Source organism: Carassius auratus, chromosome 7 (genome assembly GCF_003368295.1).
Source record: "Carassius auratus strain Wakin chromosome 7, ASM336829v1, whole genome shotgun sequence".
NCBI classification, from domain to species: domain Eukaryota; kingdom Metazoa; phylum Chordata; class Actinopteri; order Cypriniformes; family Cyprinidae; genus Carassius; species Carassius auratus.
The window spans coordinates 28,710,657-28,729,564 of NC_039249.1; the positions used below are offsets into that span (position 1 = coordinate 28,710,657).

General features: G+C 35.9%; 1 protein-coding gene across 1 annotated transcript in view; it reads left to right on the plus strand.

Moving 5' to 3' along the window:
* Nucleotides 1-419: 419 nt before the first annotated feature.
* adgra3 (adhesion G protein-coupled receptor A3) overlaps nt 420-18,908 on the plus strand; it is a 44,667-nt gene continuing 26,178 nt past the window's right edge. The window contains exons 1-3 of the mRNA XM_026268332.1: nt 420-1,511; nt 8,908-8,979; nt 16,802-16,873. Of these exons, the coding sequence (XP_026124117.1) occupies nt 1,291-1,511; nt 8,908-8,979; nt 16,802-16,873 (365 nt within the window). The 5' untranslated portion in view covers nt 420-1,290. The remainder of the gene's footprint in view (nt 1,512-8,907; nt 8,980-16,801; nt 16,874-18,908) is intronic.

An 18,908-nucleotide genomic window follows, 5' to 3' on the forward strand; every position in this document is an offset into this window, starting at 1 on the left:
ACAAGCACATATATTCCGTAAACAAAAATTTATTTTGGATGCTATTATTCGTTTGACAGCACTAGCTAAATAATTACATAAATTATAAATAAAATGGACAACCCTGGCAAGAAAGCAGACTAAAACCTTATCAATAGCATTTCCCAATAATAATAATAAATAAATAAATATTTGTACCTTTTTTTTTTTTTTTTTTTTTATTAATAGTTAAACAAACAAGTGAGTCTACTTCATGAAAAACATGTGACAGAGTAGGAACAGATCCCAAAAACCTTGAATGGAAGATATGGATAAAAAATATATTAATAATAATAATTATGAATTACAATAATTATTAATAATAATGAATACAGAAATCAAGGACATATTCCATTGACTTGTTGAGTATCTGTTAAATGTGAGGATCGGGCAGCAGCAGTGGTTTGACTGAACTCACGGGATCGGTGTTGACTGGAGTTCAGACCCAGCCTGTGATGACGTCACGGGAGGAAGTGGAACATGGATCCTGCAGCCCAAGGCTCAGAGAACAGCCCATAGAGTCTGTGCACTCCGGAGCTGGACACCGTCACGCGTTTCTCCACGGGTCGAGCTTTGGGGCTCTGGGTTACACTCTCCGCCTGGGTCTTTGGAAAAGCGTCCGGAGCAGTAACAAAGTGAAAAGCAACTTCACGCATTCAGTTTCTCAAGAATGGTTTTATTGTTTGGCACGCGGATATATCGTGCTTAATTAGCTCTTGCATGGAATCGTAGAAGAACTACAGTCTCGAAACTCTTTTGGAACCCACATGTGCAATGATAAGAGTGCAGAAGAAAAGTTCTGCGATCAGATTTCCGTGAGTCTGTTATCTCGGGATGGTTGCAGCTGTCGCTCGGCGGAGGAGCGAGGTCTCCACTTCGACTGGAAACAAAGACAATGTAACGATTTAAAGTAGCGCTCCTTCGCGTAAAACAGAGGGAACTTGCGGAAAATCAACCGGAAAGGGCTCGTGGAGGTGTAAAAACGAATACTATGGGAAACAAAAGAGGATATTCAACCGCTTCTTTGAGGATTGCTTAATGTGCAGAGCACAAACCATGATACATTGATTGATCGAAGTGTTGCGTCGAGTCAGTATTTTGACCATGACTTAAAAACAGCGCTGACCCGCGTCTCTGCTTGATGGCTTTTGACGAATATTCGTCGTGTTTAGATATAAACCACAACAACAACAACCACAAAAGGCTTTCCGGGCTATTTATATGCTAATATAACCCCCTCTTCCTGTGTGAATCTCAGCGAAGGCAGGAGTCATGTCGCTGGGCGCTGCTTGCGTCCTTTTCCTGGCTTTCGTGCCGCTCAGGAGCGCGAGCTCTGCGGGATCCACGGAATGTAAATCATATGATGAACGCTCCAGAAGTTTGGGGAAAAGCTCTCCGTCTGGGGCCACGCTGGACAGAAAAGTGGTCTGCAGCAACATGGAGCTCCATCAGGTGCCTTCACCCGAATCATTCCCCAACAGAACAGTCTCACTGTAAGTCAACACTACTTTACAGTACATTAACCCTTTTAACATGGTCATGTATCTCAGAAATGCCCTTTACCAGTCATCACAGGGGTCACTCCTGCGATGTGTTGCCTTCTGGTCCTTCTGAAAAAACGTCTGAAACACAAGCAGTAGTTTGTAAGTCTTTTGTCTGAGTTTTTAAGTCAAACAGATCAAACTAAGTGCCTTAAGTTGCGTTATTTGCACACACAACCAGTTATATGGGCCAATCTCTCGAATTTGAGATTTAAGAAATCATCTGAAAGCTAGAAAAGAGGCTTTGCATTGATGTATGGTCTGTTAGGACAGGACAAGATATAAATATAAAAAAATCTAGAATCTGAGGGTGCAAAAAAATAATAATCAAAAATCAAAATATTGCGAAATAAAAATCACCTTTTAAAGTTTTCCAAATGAAATTCTTAGCAATGCATTTTAATATTGAAAAATTGAAGTTTAAGTATATTTACAGTAGAAAATTTACTGTATTTCATGGAACTTAATCATTACTTATTCATCTTGATCTTGTCAGATAACTTTGGTAGAAAGGTATGAAACAGAACATGGTCAGGTCAAAGTGTCAGATCAAATGGTTTGTATCAGTTTTACTGGTAGTCCACTGTATGAAGCGTTTCTGGGTGTAATATGTCACAGTTTACTTTAATTTGCTATCTTCACTTACATAGTAAATACAAATCAATAATGATATCTGTTGTCTGAATACTTTTTTTGTTTGACTACACGTTATAAACCTAAATGTAAAAGCAATTATAACTTTTTATGAAGGACATATGCTATTTATAATTTTTTGTAAATTGAAACTGTGATTTTTATTAATGAACTGTGATTAAAACATTACAGAGTGGATACAGTCAGGCTGGTTTTAATAACAGAGCATGGCTAATTAGCGATGAACACTTATAGCATTTTAATTGGTCATTTTGACTTAATTTTGGGTCACTTATTTGTCATTTTAACAGGCCAGACTAGCAACAATCTGAAGTTTATCAAATCAAGGCTGAAAAACTGTTCAAAGATGCTTGTGTATATATGGTTGAGCATCTTCGCTGTACACTAGTTTCTTTACACATCAGTCGTGAGTTATCTTTTATCTGCCTTTTGAAAATAAAATGTGCAATTCGGTCGTGTTTGTGGTCGCCCCCCCCCCCTCTCCCTCCCAAAAAAAAGTTGTGGTTTCCTGTATCCCATTAATCAATTCATACACATTATCCTATCTACATTGTGAAATCAAATTTTTGTTTGCTCAAAATACAGCCTGTTAAGGCCAATGTGTGTCTTGTTTGGAAGCCATAATGTCTACAAATCTTTTGCAATTGTTGTTTTGCATGGCTATACTTTAGATATAAGCAAACTAGTATGATCTTTTCCTGTTATTGGGCTACTCAAAAATATTTGGTAACGTTACACACTGAAGTTTAAACCGTATTGATGTTTTCCACTGGTTTAGCGTTCCCCTGTGCTCTGTCAGTGGCTGGTGGTGCAGCCTTGTGGGTTTAAATGAAAAGCGGCCCACACATGATGACGGTGTCTTTCAGAGATGGATATCAAGCATGTCTGAAAGCCTGAATGGTGCTTTCGTCTGTCTTCATATGGCTGAGTTTGCAGAGGGACGAAGAACACATGTTAAAGCTAAGACTTTGACCGGGGGAAGTACGCTGATAGCACGCCTCGATTTAGGTGTGTGTGAATTCATTTCTGATTTAACAAGGCAAAACTGAAATTGAAGTTTTCATTTAAGCAAAAAAAGTAAATTTAGGTAATTGGGTGATTTAGCTGTTCTCTTCACTGTTAGTTGATGAACCAGTCCTAACAAAGTTCCTCAGGAGTAATCCAACTCTTAGCCAAAAAATGTTGCTTTTCTAGCATAATTTTTGGTCACAGTGTATAGCGTCCACACTGCTAACATGTTTTTTTCCTGTTGAAATGGATGCTGAAACAGACAAAACGCGCCATTGAAGAATCCCAAATTAAACATCAGTGTTTTAGCCCTCCAAAACAATTCCTGCTCAAACTGATATTTGTTTTAGGAACCCTAGATTGATGCTCTGTTTCTCAGCGTTACACTATGGTGAAGCTTTGTGAGCTGGTCCCATTCAATGAGAATGCTAATTAAAATTCAGCAGAGTCGAGTTCTCGGTTCTCAGGCCCTGTACAGGAAGTCTCCGCATTACAACAGCCAAACTTAAACATCTCTCATGGTGTCTCAGTTGCTTGGTTTGGCACATGAATGAATGCCACATTTGAGCTATTTACAGACAGGATGAGGGTGTTTATGCCTTGCAAACTAAGCAGGTTATGACCGAATGTGGTGTTTCCAGGCAATAGTTATCCATGAGATACTTCTTTTGACCTTCTTTGACCCAGACAATCAATTACTTTTCTAAACCTGGTGTGGGAAATCCTTTCCTTCTCATGCGTATGTGGGGTTAGCAGTTTTGTTGTGCCACTCTTTTAACAAGGCTTCAAAAAGGCTCTCCGGTTTACAGCGTTGTAAATTGTAATTGATTGTATTTTATTTTTTTGTATTCTGGTTGGTAGTCAGTACTTAAAAAAGCATCAATCCTGTTAAAGTCAGCATGAAATGGAAATTCCCGCTATTTTCTGATTGAAAGTTATCGATCTTATTGTGTATGATTCATCCATGTTTCATTTTTATTTTAATCAAAATGATGATTAATCAAAAATTCTGTTGCACTTCATTCAGTAGGGAATAGGGATTACAGAATAAAAAGTCCTTCTCCTACATTTTTACTTGTTCAGTAATCCTTAATACTAAGATGGACTTCACAATATGGAAGAACAGCTCTGTTGCTTCTTCAGTGCAGCGTTTATGCTTGGATATGGAGTTTGAGAGTTTATGCTGTACTGCTTATTAAATAGATCTTGTAAATGGCTTTAGGAAAGTTACTAAATCTCCACCCGGCGGTGACATTGTTTCTTAGCGCTTGGGATCAGTTTATAGCAGTTTCTGTTGTAAACGGATCGTGTGTGTAATGTGTGTGCAGCTGTCTTTTATGTGAGTCAGTCGGAGAGCGAGTGTTGAAAGCTACACCTGGAGAGATCTTTCCTCCCTAAAGCACACCTGGTGACTGCAGCGTGAGATTTCAGAAAAGCGTTGAAATGTTCCTTAATAGTTTTTTGATTGCCTTGGACTTTCATGGTTGCAAGTCGGCTTAAAATGCTATTTGGCAGCAATAGTGAACACAACGTCCATGGGTCAAGTAACAAAGAATGAAATACTTTCTTCCATTGCTTAATCTGCTGAGAGAACAATAAGCCATTAAGCCAACCTTTAAATGTAATTATTTGCGTTTTATGAGACTGAGAAATAATCTGTCTGCAGTTTGTTTTGGCCGGCTGCAGAGCATGTTTCCAAATATCATATCGGCTGTTTCAATGTAGTCCAAGTTTTTGGTTTGTTTAGGAAGATCTGGACTTGCAGAAGAAAGAACTTGGTCCAATTTAGAATTTATGTAACCGTTTTGTGCTCTTTGCTTTCCATAAGCATTATTTGTTTGGTCGCTACATATTTGCAGAAAATCAAGATAAGGCTATATCTACACCATCTGTCTCCAGTTTAGGAGACCTGTTGGTGCCTAGCCAGATGCTCATTTGAATGCTAATTGATTGAATGTCCTGTCCCAGACGAGTGGTCATCAGGTCTATTCCTCATTCTTGCCCACCAGACACATAAACATATGTCTTATTGGTAGATCATGTACATTTATGATGTATTCACAATAATTCTGTTGGCTGCATAAAGTATAGCAGCATTCTGGATTGTGTACTCATTTTAATCTGATTCAAATAAGTAAAGTTTCTTTCTGAAACTATGATCAAATTTTTTAGGTTTCTTTGAATAGATTCTGCATTGTTCTTGCTTTTATTAAATGAATCCTGTGATTTATTAAATGTCACATTTGATTCAGAAAGCCACTCGTTCAGTGTGTTGGTTCGGGTGCTCAGTCAAATGTTGTAGAAGCTGTTAAACTTGTCCTGGGGAGCTTGTGTCAGTAATTCTCCAGGGCTCGTACTGTAATCATGAGGGAGAGGGGAATGGCTCCTTAATATCAGTATCACGCTCACAGATCAGAGTCACAAGGCATGTTTATCCATACAAACGTCAGAATCTTCTCAGGCTTTTTTCGTTCTCCTTTTGGCGAGGAATAGGCTTGGGAAGCTGCAATTTAAGTCACCCAGAGTGAAACACAAAGATAAAACAAAAATGCAATTGTAATTGCAGACAGGTAAGAACCATTACATATGTATGTAATCTGGCTTCAGTTTAAATGAACATGAATGATAATCTCTTTCTATAGTATGGTCTACATGTTATTCTGTTGCATAAAGGTCAAGCTTTAAATGTGTTAGTTTTGGCTTTGTATCCATTTTTTTTGGCCTATTGCAGAGCATATCTCCAAATATTAGACTGGCTATGTTTTAATGTGAACCAAGATTTTGATTTGGTTAGGATGCATAAAGCCTCGTCCCTGTTTATTAAAACCTAAAACATAATAAGTGAATCGAGACTAAATACATATATTTAATTAATACAAATACAGTTTGTGACTTGATTTGATCCATTAAGAGCTTATTAGATTGTGAAAAGTGAATGATCAATACTGGAAACTGTAGTGGAGGATACATCTGGCTCCTATTGGTTGAAACCTAACCGGCCTCGATGACATCAGCCAAAAAGGAAAGATGTTTTGGAGGTGGAGCAAGTGATTTGAATTGTATTTTTTATTTTTTATTAATTCTTGAATGACACACTGAATCTTGCACAATAAGTCCAGGAATGTGTATGAAGAGAGTAAACGGTGTCAGTTTTGATTTCTTGTTGACTTTTACATTGAGTAAATGCGTCCTTTCAGTCCTGCTGGGACACACTCTTTCTTAATGCGCTGCACATCTGGAGCTTGGAAATCAGTTCAAGTGAGGAGAGGATAGGAACTGTTTGTGTTCTTAAAGCCAGAAAAATATGTAGGCTGTCTCAGTAGACCAAGCTTGTAATAAAGTCATCCTTCGGCACCCCGTAATAATAACAGCCTGGCCGGGACCTGTGGATAAGAGTTTGTGAGCGTGAGAGACCGCATCCGGTACGACTGTCCCTAAAGCAGCCAGCCACAAACAGTTGTGGTGTTTCCTCTGGAATGAACATCACTGTTTACTGCTGAATTACACAAAATGGAGGAGACATGCGGAAAAATGTTTCCCCCATGTTTTGGCTTCGGAAAGCAGAAACAAACATGATTCAGCGATGTACTGGATGTATGATGTTAGCTGGGTTTCTTTTGACTGTCTCAGACAAACTAACTTCTAAAGTCGGTAACAATTTACAATAAGTTCTGATTTGTTAACATTGCTCGTTGTTAGTCAAGGCAATAACCAATGTATTGTTACCAGGGTTATTATAAAAAGAAAGTTACTTAAAATAATACACACACAAACAGAAGAGTATTAGGGCCAAGCAAAAAAATAAAAAATAAAAAAATAAAAAATAAAAAACATCCAGAGATAAAATGTTAAATTTCAAGAAATAGAAGTCAAAATAAAATTGAGGACAAACTCATTTAATTAAGAGAAAAAGTGAAAAAAAAATCTTGACATTTTGAGGAAAAAAGTTAAATTCCAAGAAACGAAAATTTTTAATTGAGCAAGTCAAAATACAATGTTAAGAATAAACTCGCAAAATTACGAGAAAGTTCCAAATAAAATGTTGAGAATAAACTCATTAAATTATGAGTAAAAAGTAATTAAATTGCAAGAAAAAGTCTAATTAAAATGCGGAGAATAAACGGGTTGATTTAATCTGGTTGGAGAGTGTCAAACAGCGTCTATATTAGTTTATATTAGTTTATAATTACTCTTATTTATAAAAAACTATAATAGTATCTGAATGATACTATAATAACACTGATTGTTCATGTTGGCTCATGCTGCATAAACTAATGATCCAATTTTTGATCTGAAATTTTTTTTTTTTTATAAATGCTGAGATAAACAGTAGCTAAGATTTATGAATGCTGTAGAAGTTTTGTTCATTATTAGTTAACATTATTGAATGTAGTTAACTAGTGTTAACAAATGACAGCTTAATTGGTAACCTCTTGCTACAAAAGTTGCTAAAATTAGCTAACATTAGTTTAGGGACCAATATTAACTAGTTGCTTTTTAGCATACATATTACTATAATATTGGCTTTTTATTAGTACATATATAAAGCACATATAAATGCCTTATTCTGCATGCACATATTTTAGATCCCCCTAAACTTAACAATTGCCTTACTAACTATTAATAAACAGTAAATTAGGAGTTTATTGAGACAAAATTCATAGTTTAGTTAGTTAATAATAGTAACAATTGGACCTGAAATTAGAAACTTTTGTTTCATTTTTTTCAAGTTAAATGCAGAGCATTATGTATCTATCGCACATGTTTTTTTTTCTTGTATGTGATTTGTAAGGCTGTGTTTAGCATTGTAACGGTTTATAGCAAAACAGATTTTCTGCTGTTTTCTTGAGCAGCCACTAAAGCACCAATTAGCCGTCATCTGTCTGCAAAATTGAAGCAAGGCAACATCCGATTTGTTCCAGGCCTTTACTGTTGGACTGAATCAGACGTGCTCAAATAGGATACATGTGTTTAATCAATCCATGTGCTTTCTGCCGTAAGATTTTTGTTGTTGTTTACAGAACACTTACTACAAGTACCGTCCGGTTTTCATTGTTCACAATGGTGATGCAGTCCATAAAACCTTTTGGTTACCAGCACAGACCTGTAACTACCCCAGTTGGCTGCTAATGTTATTGTCCATATCTTATTGTATCTTCAGCTGCTAGAAGCTTCTTTCTGATGATTAAGAGCTTAGCTAGACTACTGTATTTTCAGCTGCCTTGGCCTTGTATTTGCCTGGTCACTTTGGTAATAAAGCTTCTGCAATGAATGATTTAATGTTATGCAATGAGCAAAATGTTTTTGTGTGTTACTATGTGTTACTTTGTGGGGTGGTGTTGGCGCAGTGGATAAGATGCATGCCATTGGTCGGAGAGACCTGGGTTCGAATCCACTGGTTGGCACCAATGTGTCCCTGAGCAAGACACTTAACCTCTAGTTGCTCCAGAGGCGTGCGACCTCTGACATATATAGCAATTGTAAGTCGCTTTGGATAAAGGCGTCAGCTAAATGAATAAATGTAAATGTAAATGTACTTTATCCATAGACCAGAGGGTGAAGAATATGAATTTGAGGATGAAGTTGCAAGAAAATAACTGGTTCAGTTTTACAGTTGAAGTTCAGTATTTTTGTTTGTCTGGGATCACATGATTTTTCATATCAATCTGTTTTGTTTTCTCCACAGGATTTTGAGTAACAATAAAATCCAGGAACTTCTGAATGGCTCTTTCATTGGTTTGTCTTCACTGGAACGACTGTAAGTTTAATTTGTGCTACTTTTCTCTTAGTTTATTTATTAAATTCTCTATTTTAGAACATTTAATCTTATACACTGTTAATAGATTGTGATTAAGAACATTTCTGAGTGGTTACATCAACTTTATCTAAAGACTACTTCCAGACCTATTTTTCCCTTATAAAAAAAAAAGTACACTTTATCATACTTTTAAAGAGAGGACTTGTGATGGACATAATATACTTTTATGCCAGCCTTTTATGCCTTTTTTATATTATTCTTTTTTCAACTTTTGCTATTGTATAACGTCGCAGTTTGATCATAAAAAGGTCTGCAAGCTAAAAAAGCTCAATGTCCACTCTACACGGAAATATTACATGTATTATTATTCAAAGAATATGCTTAAATCTGAAATGAATGTAATGATTTCAAATGTTCACGTTAATTGCGGTTTAAATGAAAATGTTTTTTTTATTATTTATATTAAATGCAATTAGTTTTTTTGACACTCGAGTACATCTTAATATCTGATTTTATAATGATGCAGTGTGCATAATTACATTTGTTAAATTAAAATACACTTGAATGTCATTTCTAATAACATATATTTGTAGTTACACATTTGTGATTAGGTTGCGATTTACTGCATTTAAAATGTATTAACCTTTTTGAAAATTATAATCAAGTCCTTTACATGTGCTTTAGGATGTTCAATCATCACATCAAAATAAGTGTACCACTTTAAATCACGATAATAGATTTATTAAATGTGTACTTTAAAGTAACAAAACATTCTTAAAGTGCACCTCTTTCCCACAAGGGTTTGAGAATCAAATGCTGATGTGAAAAAGTAATGCCTTTTGATTATTTGTCTTGGTGTTGTGGTGGATTATTTAAATATATTATGATTGCAACTCAAAGCAATTAATTAATAATAATTATATAGTTTCGTTTAGTCACTTTTGGCATTCTGAGTTGTTCAGAAATGTTTATTGGTGTGGACATTCGGTCTTCCTGCTCTTAGACCAACTGTTTTTTGGGGACGGTTCAAAGCCGACTGTTCCTCCATCTGAAGTGGACAAGGTGCTAATGTTGTCCAGCAGAAAGTGAGGTCCCGGGGAAGGCTTTTGGTGACCTCGAGGAGGTCATACTGAGGGGGCTGGTCAAGTGAAAGTTGATTATAGCTGTTGGGTTCAGGGAACACAATTGTCTGATCTTGGCATTGGTTTGCCTCTCTGCTCTGTAAGAGATTCAGAGTCACTCACTGTAGCAGCGCTGGTCAAATGCTGGAGCTAAATTTAGAGGCTGTGCATTGAAATGCTGTATGTAGTGTTGCTGTTTAGGTGCACTTCCCCTTATAGTGTTTGCTTGACTATACATGACCCAGATTTACAATGAACAGCACCCGCTGACCAATAGACGAGTTCACAGAACCGGTTTCTTTCAAAGAAGAGCAGAATAAAGGCATTGACACAATAGGCTCATTCCAGAAGTTTCTTTATTTAAAGAAAGCATTGATTTATTTGTGCTTGCTCCATTTGAGACTTATTTATGGATCGAGAAACATGGAAATGCTTTACTTAAGTCATCTGTGAGGAATTCTTTTATTAAGGATGTATTTTCCATGTGCTTACTCCAGGTCTCGATAAGGTATTTCAGGGCAGTTTGTAAACTTATACATTTCATCATTTAGGTTCCTGGTATTTCTAGAGGGAAAGTGGCTTATTGTAGTCAGTTATAATGTTTTTGAAAACCAAGGCTACATCTGCTTCAATATTATCAGTTTAAAATACATGTTTTCGTTCGGAATATATTTTAAAGTAAGTTATTCCTTTGATGTGTAATATGCTCAAGTGCATACTGAATGGGCAACTAACCCTAACCAGTTTGTGTGTAGTTAACTAATATTACTCAATACTTCAATGTATAGCTACACTGTAACAAGGACACCTTCAAATAAAGTGTACCAAAACTAAAATCTTTTGTAACATTATAAGTGTTTTTTTTTTTTCTTTCAATCAATTTAATGCATCCTTGCTGAAAAATAAAACAACAACTACTATTTATTAAAGGTCTACTCCACCCCAAAATTAAAATGTTGTTGTTATTCACTTACCCCCATGTCGTTTCAAACCCATAAAAGCTTTGTTCGTCTTCAGACACAATTTAAGATATTTTGGATGAAAACCGGGAGGCTTATGACTGTCCCATTGACTGCCAAGTAAGTTATACTGTCAAGGTTCAGAAAAGTATGAAAAGCATCATCAGAATAGTCCATCTGCCATCAGTGGTTCCACCGTAATGTTATGAAGCGATGTGATGGCTCGTTATGTATCCTGAAACGTGTTTTTAATTTGGCCTTTGCATTATCTTGCATTGCTAACACGTCTTCACTATAGTCATGCTTATGTTTGTCAGATGTGAAGAGCTTTAAGCCTCAAAACTGAGTTTTTCTCCTTTAAGGATACACTTTCTGCCCAAAAGTTTTATTTAATTTGTGCAATCTGGCAACCCTGTGCACGCTCACTGATGGCGGCACAAGCGCTGATGATGTTGAGTGATCTCTCCACAGCAATATTCTGCTTACATGAAAGTCTCATATAGATGAGACAATGTGTGTTTTTTTCACAAGCCATTTGTACTGTTTGTATTACCAAATGTGCCGTGATCAAAATCTCACTGAGTTTCAATAATGGATTTATTGTGTTTGAAGAATAAATGTGCTTTTCCTACCTGTGACAATACGATGGAGAAAAATGTACATAAATTGGTATTGTTTTCACCAATTTTCATGTTGAAAATGGCATGGCAATGTTAGTTTTCAGTATTTATTAATGATCTTTGAGCAAATTTACTGTGCAATCTGATTGGCTTTTTCCAATTTGCGAACAAATTGTCACTTAGAAAATGTAATGTGAATACAGATGACAAAACACTAACCAAAACAAAACAAAAGTTTTGTATTATCATAGTTGGTTAAATGAAATCAGTGTATAGTCAGTGGGGGTTGTTTAAAGGACACATGAAATATTATCAGTGCATTTCCCTGCTGAAAAAAAAAAAATCTAAATAAATAAAAAAAAACCCGCTAAAACTGATATTAGTTGGTCATCCAGCCTGGTCTTGCTGGTCAAAGCTGGTCAGAAGGCTGGTTTAAGAGGGGTTTTGACCAATTCCTTAACTGGACAGGCTGGGAGACCAGCTGGAACAACCAGCTAAGTTTAGGCTGGTTTTAGCAGGGTTTGTTTTTTTCAGCAGGATAGAATAATCGTTAATAATAACTGTGATTTTATAATTGTAATTAGGGCTGGGATAAACGATTGTTATTTAAACGATTAATCTAGCGATTATTTTTTTCGATGCATCGATTAATCTAACGATGAATTTTTTCAGACAGATTCGATTTCGATTATCTCCCCATTAATTGACTACTAACAATTTATACATGTTGATTTACATATCTGAATGAAAAAAACATGAATTCTTTAACATTGCAATATATGTTTATTGCTCTTAAAATTACAAAATAAAAGACTGACTAAGAATGCATTACTTTGCATTTGTATAGAGATAGCATTCAATAAAACCTTGAAGCCTTGAAAACACATGAAACAAGCTTACTGAACACATAGGGCCTAGCTTACTGAAAAAAAGTTATTTCAGATGAAAATAACAACAACTTGATGTCTAGCATTCAATAAAAAAGGTCACCCAAAATACTTGTTTAGAGCAATTGAAAGAATACAGTAAACAATGTAAACTTGTTGCGCTCGTGTTGTTTGAAGACTGTGAGTGCGCGCAGCCGGGGCTCTCTCTCGTACGCGTCCTGTCAGGTGCAGCAGTCATTCTATTCTACATCACTCACCGATCAAAGCTTTTACAGGTTTGGAACAACATGGGGGTAAGTGAATAACGACAACATTTTCATTTTGGGGTGGAGTAACCCTTTAATACATTCATATTTCTATACTTTTAAAATAGATTTAAAATTTAATTTTCCAAAATGGAAGTTTGAGCAATTTTACACAATTTTATTATAGATTCATTCATAAATTTGTCTTTTCCTTTATCATTAACTCCTCATGTCCCCCTGGACAATTTCACAAGCATCACAGGCATCTAAGCACTTCACTTTCCACCTTGTGAAACCAGATTTGTACACATGTCATGGCTCCACCAAATGAAGAGGTCTTACAGCTTGGCCCTTATCTCAGTTTCCTGGGCTGAGTGAGATCTGGGAATCATCTCCGGCAACAAAGAAACAGATGGACTGTCGACTTGTGTTCTGCTTGAATGCAAAAGTAATTGATGTCGGTTACGGTTGTGATTGTTCAGGAACCCTGCGTTCCAGCAGCCTGTAGACCTTGTCGTCTTGAGAGATGCGTGAGGAACTGAGAGCTTCCAACTGGAGCGTTTCATCCAGTTGCAAAGCGTCATGTTGATTCAAGACTCAATCTGTGCATCATTCTGTTTATAATGTAAGGGGGATTCTTCCCTCTTCTTATGTTTGGAGAATGATACAGTTCAGTGGAAAAAGAGCTGAAGCCTTTTCTTTAGAACACGTTGGAAGTGTAAACATCTTTGATCTTCACACGCTTTGAAAGCCTGAGGAATTCATCTTCCGCTCTCTTGACGGCTCGGCGGGTTTCTGCGTCTGGGCTTTCACGGCACAGTTACCTTCCAGTGCTTTTCCCTCTGTGTCCTCTCTGGCTTTCTGTTTTAACACTTCTCTCTCGCTCCGATCCTTTCTGCCCAGAGCACAGCGCTGCTTTTGTCATTCTAATGAATGACGCTGAAGCCAGAGATGTCAGCAGTCTGATTCACACATTATTCTCTGGCTCTTTGTCTCTGTGACAGTGTGTTGGAGTGTGTGTGTGTGTGTGTGCGCACTCTTAGAGACTGAAAAATTGGTTAAAGCCTTTATTTTTCACCTAACACCCTATGAAAGGCCTGCCTTATTAAAGGTATAAGCAGTTAAAGGTAAAGTCCATCTAAAAATGAAACATTTTAAATGTTGTTTTAAACCTGAATGACTGACTTATGTGGAAGTTGTTTATGTACTGAAACTGTATGGGGCTTTCAAGATCCAAAATAACCAAAAAGCATCATGAAAATGTTGTTCATACAACTTGTGCCCTTTATTTTAAGTCGTTTGAAGTCCTGTAAGAACAGACTTCTTATTGTGGCTCTGAATAGTAAGTTTTCAGTAAGAACCTTTCAGTGAATCAGTTAATTCAGTTTTTCTTTTAAGAAAAGTAATGCAACCAAAACGGTGAAGATCCAAAAATATCATGAAGGCGTCATAAAATGAATCTATGTGACTCAGACGGTTTAATACATTTCGTGAAGAGACATGATCACGCTTTATGATGTAAAAATTTTATGTAGGTTTTATTTGGTGATATATCTTGACTTTTCAGAGCTTGTACATAGATCACATCAAAAATGGTTAACGCAGAAACTCAAAACACTTGTGCATCAGAATAAATCTCAGAATCGTACACATCGCGCATATTTGAGCTTCCATGTTTACCATATTTGATGTGACATTTATGTGTCAGTCATTATTGATACGTGAATAAAAGCCTAAATAATGGCTGTTCATCGTAAGCAATTACATCTCTTCCAAAATTTTTTTATTTGTATTGATTTTACGATTACCTTTTTGGATGCATTAACTTTAAATGGAGGGAACGAAACCTCTCAGATTTCACTAAATATATCTCAGTTAATATCTTAAAAGTAAATGATGACAGAATTATAAATATGGAGTTGAACTATCCTTTTAACAGCTCACTGGAGATTGGTGGTGAATATCTAAAATGTTGGTCCATTCGTCACACAGAGCCATCATGTGATTTTTCGAAGACTCGTGTGAACTGCTTTTATGGCGAATGATTTATTAGGATGACTTATTTCTTTTATGCTTCAATATTGTTTCAGGTAATGGCGAGAAGCCAGCATATTAGTGTTGAAATTTGACTACACATAAATTTTGAAAATGTCATCTTTTTTTTCAAAGCCTGTTTTAATGTATTGTGGGAAGCTGCTGAGGAGTGTTTAGACTGAGTGTACGGTTTCCCCCTTCTTTCCCCTCGCTCCTTGACCTTTGTGCAAAGTTTATGAGCAGTGCTACTGGGAAGTGTGTTTGCCTTTCCACTCCAGAGAACTGCCCACTGTGACCTACATCTCCAGCAGATCTTCTCTGTGTAAATGTCTTTTCCCACAGAAAGAAACGGCTTTTCCATATCCATGTTTGCTTGACGTGAAAACTTTGAGTATCAGTTTCAGAAAATATTTCTTAATGAAGAGTGTCGTGTCATACCTGACTTAAGGATTCTGTTGTCATTTACTCACTATGTGCTTCCAAACCTGTTTGACTTTTTCTTTTTTTGTAACCACATATGGGTTTAGAATGATATCAGAATGAGTAAATAATGACATTTATAAATTAATTAGAACTATTACTTTAACGCAATGACTATTAAACAAAAAATGTAAAATAGTAAGCAGGAATGTTTCTCTAAATGGAAAATGTAAATGCATTCTTAATATTGTGTTAATGGTAATAGTGTTAATTGGTGATACCAAGCTACCATGAAAGAATACCATGGTATTACTCTGGTACATGTAAAAAAAGAAAAAAAAAGAAAAAAAAAAAGACCATTGTAGTTCTATTTTTTTTTATTAAAAGCACTTTGTGATAAAGCCCGTTTTTAAAGACAGTGAACCTTGTTGTTGATGTACTTTTTGCTGTCAATGGGAAAAATTAAATAGATGCATATGCTTAGATTCATCACATTTTTTATATGATATTACCATTACCACTTTGTGGTCAGGAAAAAAGTCTATGCTCACCATGGCTGCATTTATTTTGCTCAAAAATAATGTAATATTTTTACAATAGTTTTCTATTGGAATATATTGTAAAATGTAATTTATTCCTGTGATCAAATCAGAGTTTTCAACATCATTTCTCCAGTCTTTAGTGTCACATGATCTTCAGAAATCAATCTAATGTGCTGATTTGCTGCTAAAGAAACATTTCTGATTATTACCAATATTGAAAACCATTGTGGTGCTTCACATTTTTATAAAACCCTGGCATGTTTTTAAATGTTACTGTTCTTAGAGAACTCCTAATTTCACCTTTAATCTCTCTTCTCTCGTATTGCGTGCTCCTCCATTCCACCCTTAAACCACAAATGGTGCGACTTCAAAGAGTCTTGCATGTTTAGTCCGCCTTTGACGCAGAAACTCTGTGATGATGTTTTGAACTGGTGCAGGTGTGGGCTTTGGGTATCAGTGACCGGAGCCTTTGAACTTATCTTCCTTTCCTCTTATATCGGATTCTGGGATTGTTGAAAGCTCATTTGTTTTACGCTCAGTCAGTGTTGGTCAGTCAGTTTCTGCTGTATAACAGTGCCCCATTATATCTCAGTGCCATATTACAGTAGTCATAGGTAGATTACAGTATGTAATTTCCTATCATTGGTGTATAATAATGTGCAGTGCATCAGGATGTTATTGAATCACCTAAATTGATTCATTTTGCTGATTGAGTTACTGCGTTTGAAGAGCTTCCAGTCCACATGTTACGTTACACTGCTAAACGAGAGTGATTTATTAAGGGCTGTGCATTTGCTTATGGCTGTTAGCTACAGCACGTCACCGCATCAAAAGGTTTGAGTGTTATACCCACTGGCATGTTTTCTGAGTTTTGAATAACCTGATATTATAGGGCTGGGTTGGCTCAGTTTGGCTCATGTTTAAAATAAACCAAAGGCCATTTTTATAAGTGTTTGATAACGTTAAGTCTAAAACTTCTTTTTTTTCTTCACAGGGACATAAAGAACAACATAATCACAAATATTGAACCAGGAGCTTTTTATGGACTTTTTGCCCTCAAAAGACTGTAAGTATTATTCTGTCTCGCTTCTGTGTTAAAGGTGCTGTAGGGAACTTTTGTAAATATATATTTTTTACATATTTGTTAAACCTGTCATTATGTCCTGACAGTAGAGTATGAGACAGATAATCTGTGAAAAAATCAAGCTCCTCTGGCTCCTCCCAGTGTCCTATTGCCATTTGCAGAAACTCCATCGCTCCTGGTATAAACTAACCAATCAGAGCTGCGGTCCGTAACTTTGTTTGTGTTCAAAATGTAGAAAAATGTATATAATAAGCGAGTACAACATGAATCAATTTTCCAAACCGTGTTTTTGGCTTGTCCTGAATCACTAGGGTGCACCTATAATAAGTGTTTATATTCGGACTATTTTAGATTGCTTTGGGGATACCACGGCGGAGTAACCCAGTACCTTTGTGATTCTTCATAGACATAAACAGAGAGAAGTAGATCCGGCTACGATGTTCTTCCGCAAGACACAAGCAGTTCTGTTTATTAACCGCTAGAGCGTCAAAAGTTCCCTACCGCAGCTTTAAATGTGTCGTTGACACCAGAGTTACTATAGTAGACTAAAGGTATGTTTACATGACAGTGATTGTACATAAACAGAAAATATTATTATCTTTTGTGTTTTTGAAATCTTTGAAAAACCTTTTCAGAGTCCAGATGATAGTTTTTTTGTTTGTTTTTTTTAACTTGCACTTTGAAGTAGTGGTCGACCGATATATCGCCAAGGCCAATATATCACCTGATATTTGGCTTTTATTTAAAATCGGCAAATATATTTTTCTGCTTGGCCGATGTGTTCGAGGCAGGACTTTTATTTTGACGGTGCTGAGAGCAGCAGTGCCTGAGTGCACACAGTGCTCACACTCTCTCTCTTGTCCGTCGTTGTCATTAACAGTCCTGTCTAATACGAATAGAAGTCTAATAATCAGAAAGAATGGTTAAATAAGGAATAAATGATTGCTTTTATATTATTATATTACTATTAGTAATAGAAAAGTAAACATTATAGTACTTTCTCGTATTTATATAATTTAAACAAATCTTTGAATGACTAATGAACATTTAATTTCACAAACCTTGCAAACTTAGTCGAATCCAGCTGTGAGATCTTGTGAAGTGTGTATCCAGAATGATCACGTGTTCTCTGCGTGACGGTCGGTCCATGTGAATTGAACGCTCTAAACTTTAAACTTGCGCCAGAGTATGTGAGGTACAGATGAAGTAGCACTGTAAGATTACATTTGTTTGAATGCATTATTGCGAAAGCGATTGCGTGTGAATGTTGTATTTAATATTTATTTATTTGTGAAGAATACTGTCATCTAAATGTTTTTATTCATTGTCAAATGATTAAACATTTCTTAAAATATGAATAATAATAATAATAATAAAAACATATCGGCTTTATATCGGTTATCAGCCCCCTGCTTTCCAAGATATCGGCATCATCTGTCAAAAAACACTTTACCGGTTATTCAGAAGTTTGCTTTTTTTAAGCCCCCCAAAACTGTGTTGTGGAAACAGCCCCTAAAACTAAAACCATAAAAAAAAGTATTACTTTGAATTTAAAAACTTTAACTGAGATGAAATCTTAAACTTATTTTATTTCAGCTCATTGCCAAGGCAACATTTATTTTTGTTTAAATTCATGCACTAAAATAACTCTGAAATACTGCATACAAGTAATAAAATGCTGTAACAATAAAAAAAAAAGTTTATAGGATTTTATAAAAAATAATAAAATGATCTAATAAAAATTAATTTAGTCATAAGGAATATATTCATCAATCTAATAATATAACTATATAAATAAATTATAAAAGTGTGTGTGTGTGTGTGTGTGTGTGTGTGTGTGTGTGTGTGTGTATGTGTATATATATATATATATATATATATATAAGATCTCTGTAGTACTGAAATAGCACTGGTTGACACCTCTGTTGCGGAATGCTCTGATTCGAGTAAAAACCGCTTCACGGTTGGGTGTGTGCAGCCACAGAAATAAGACTTCATCTTTCTGCAGTTCTTCACT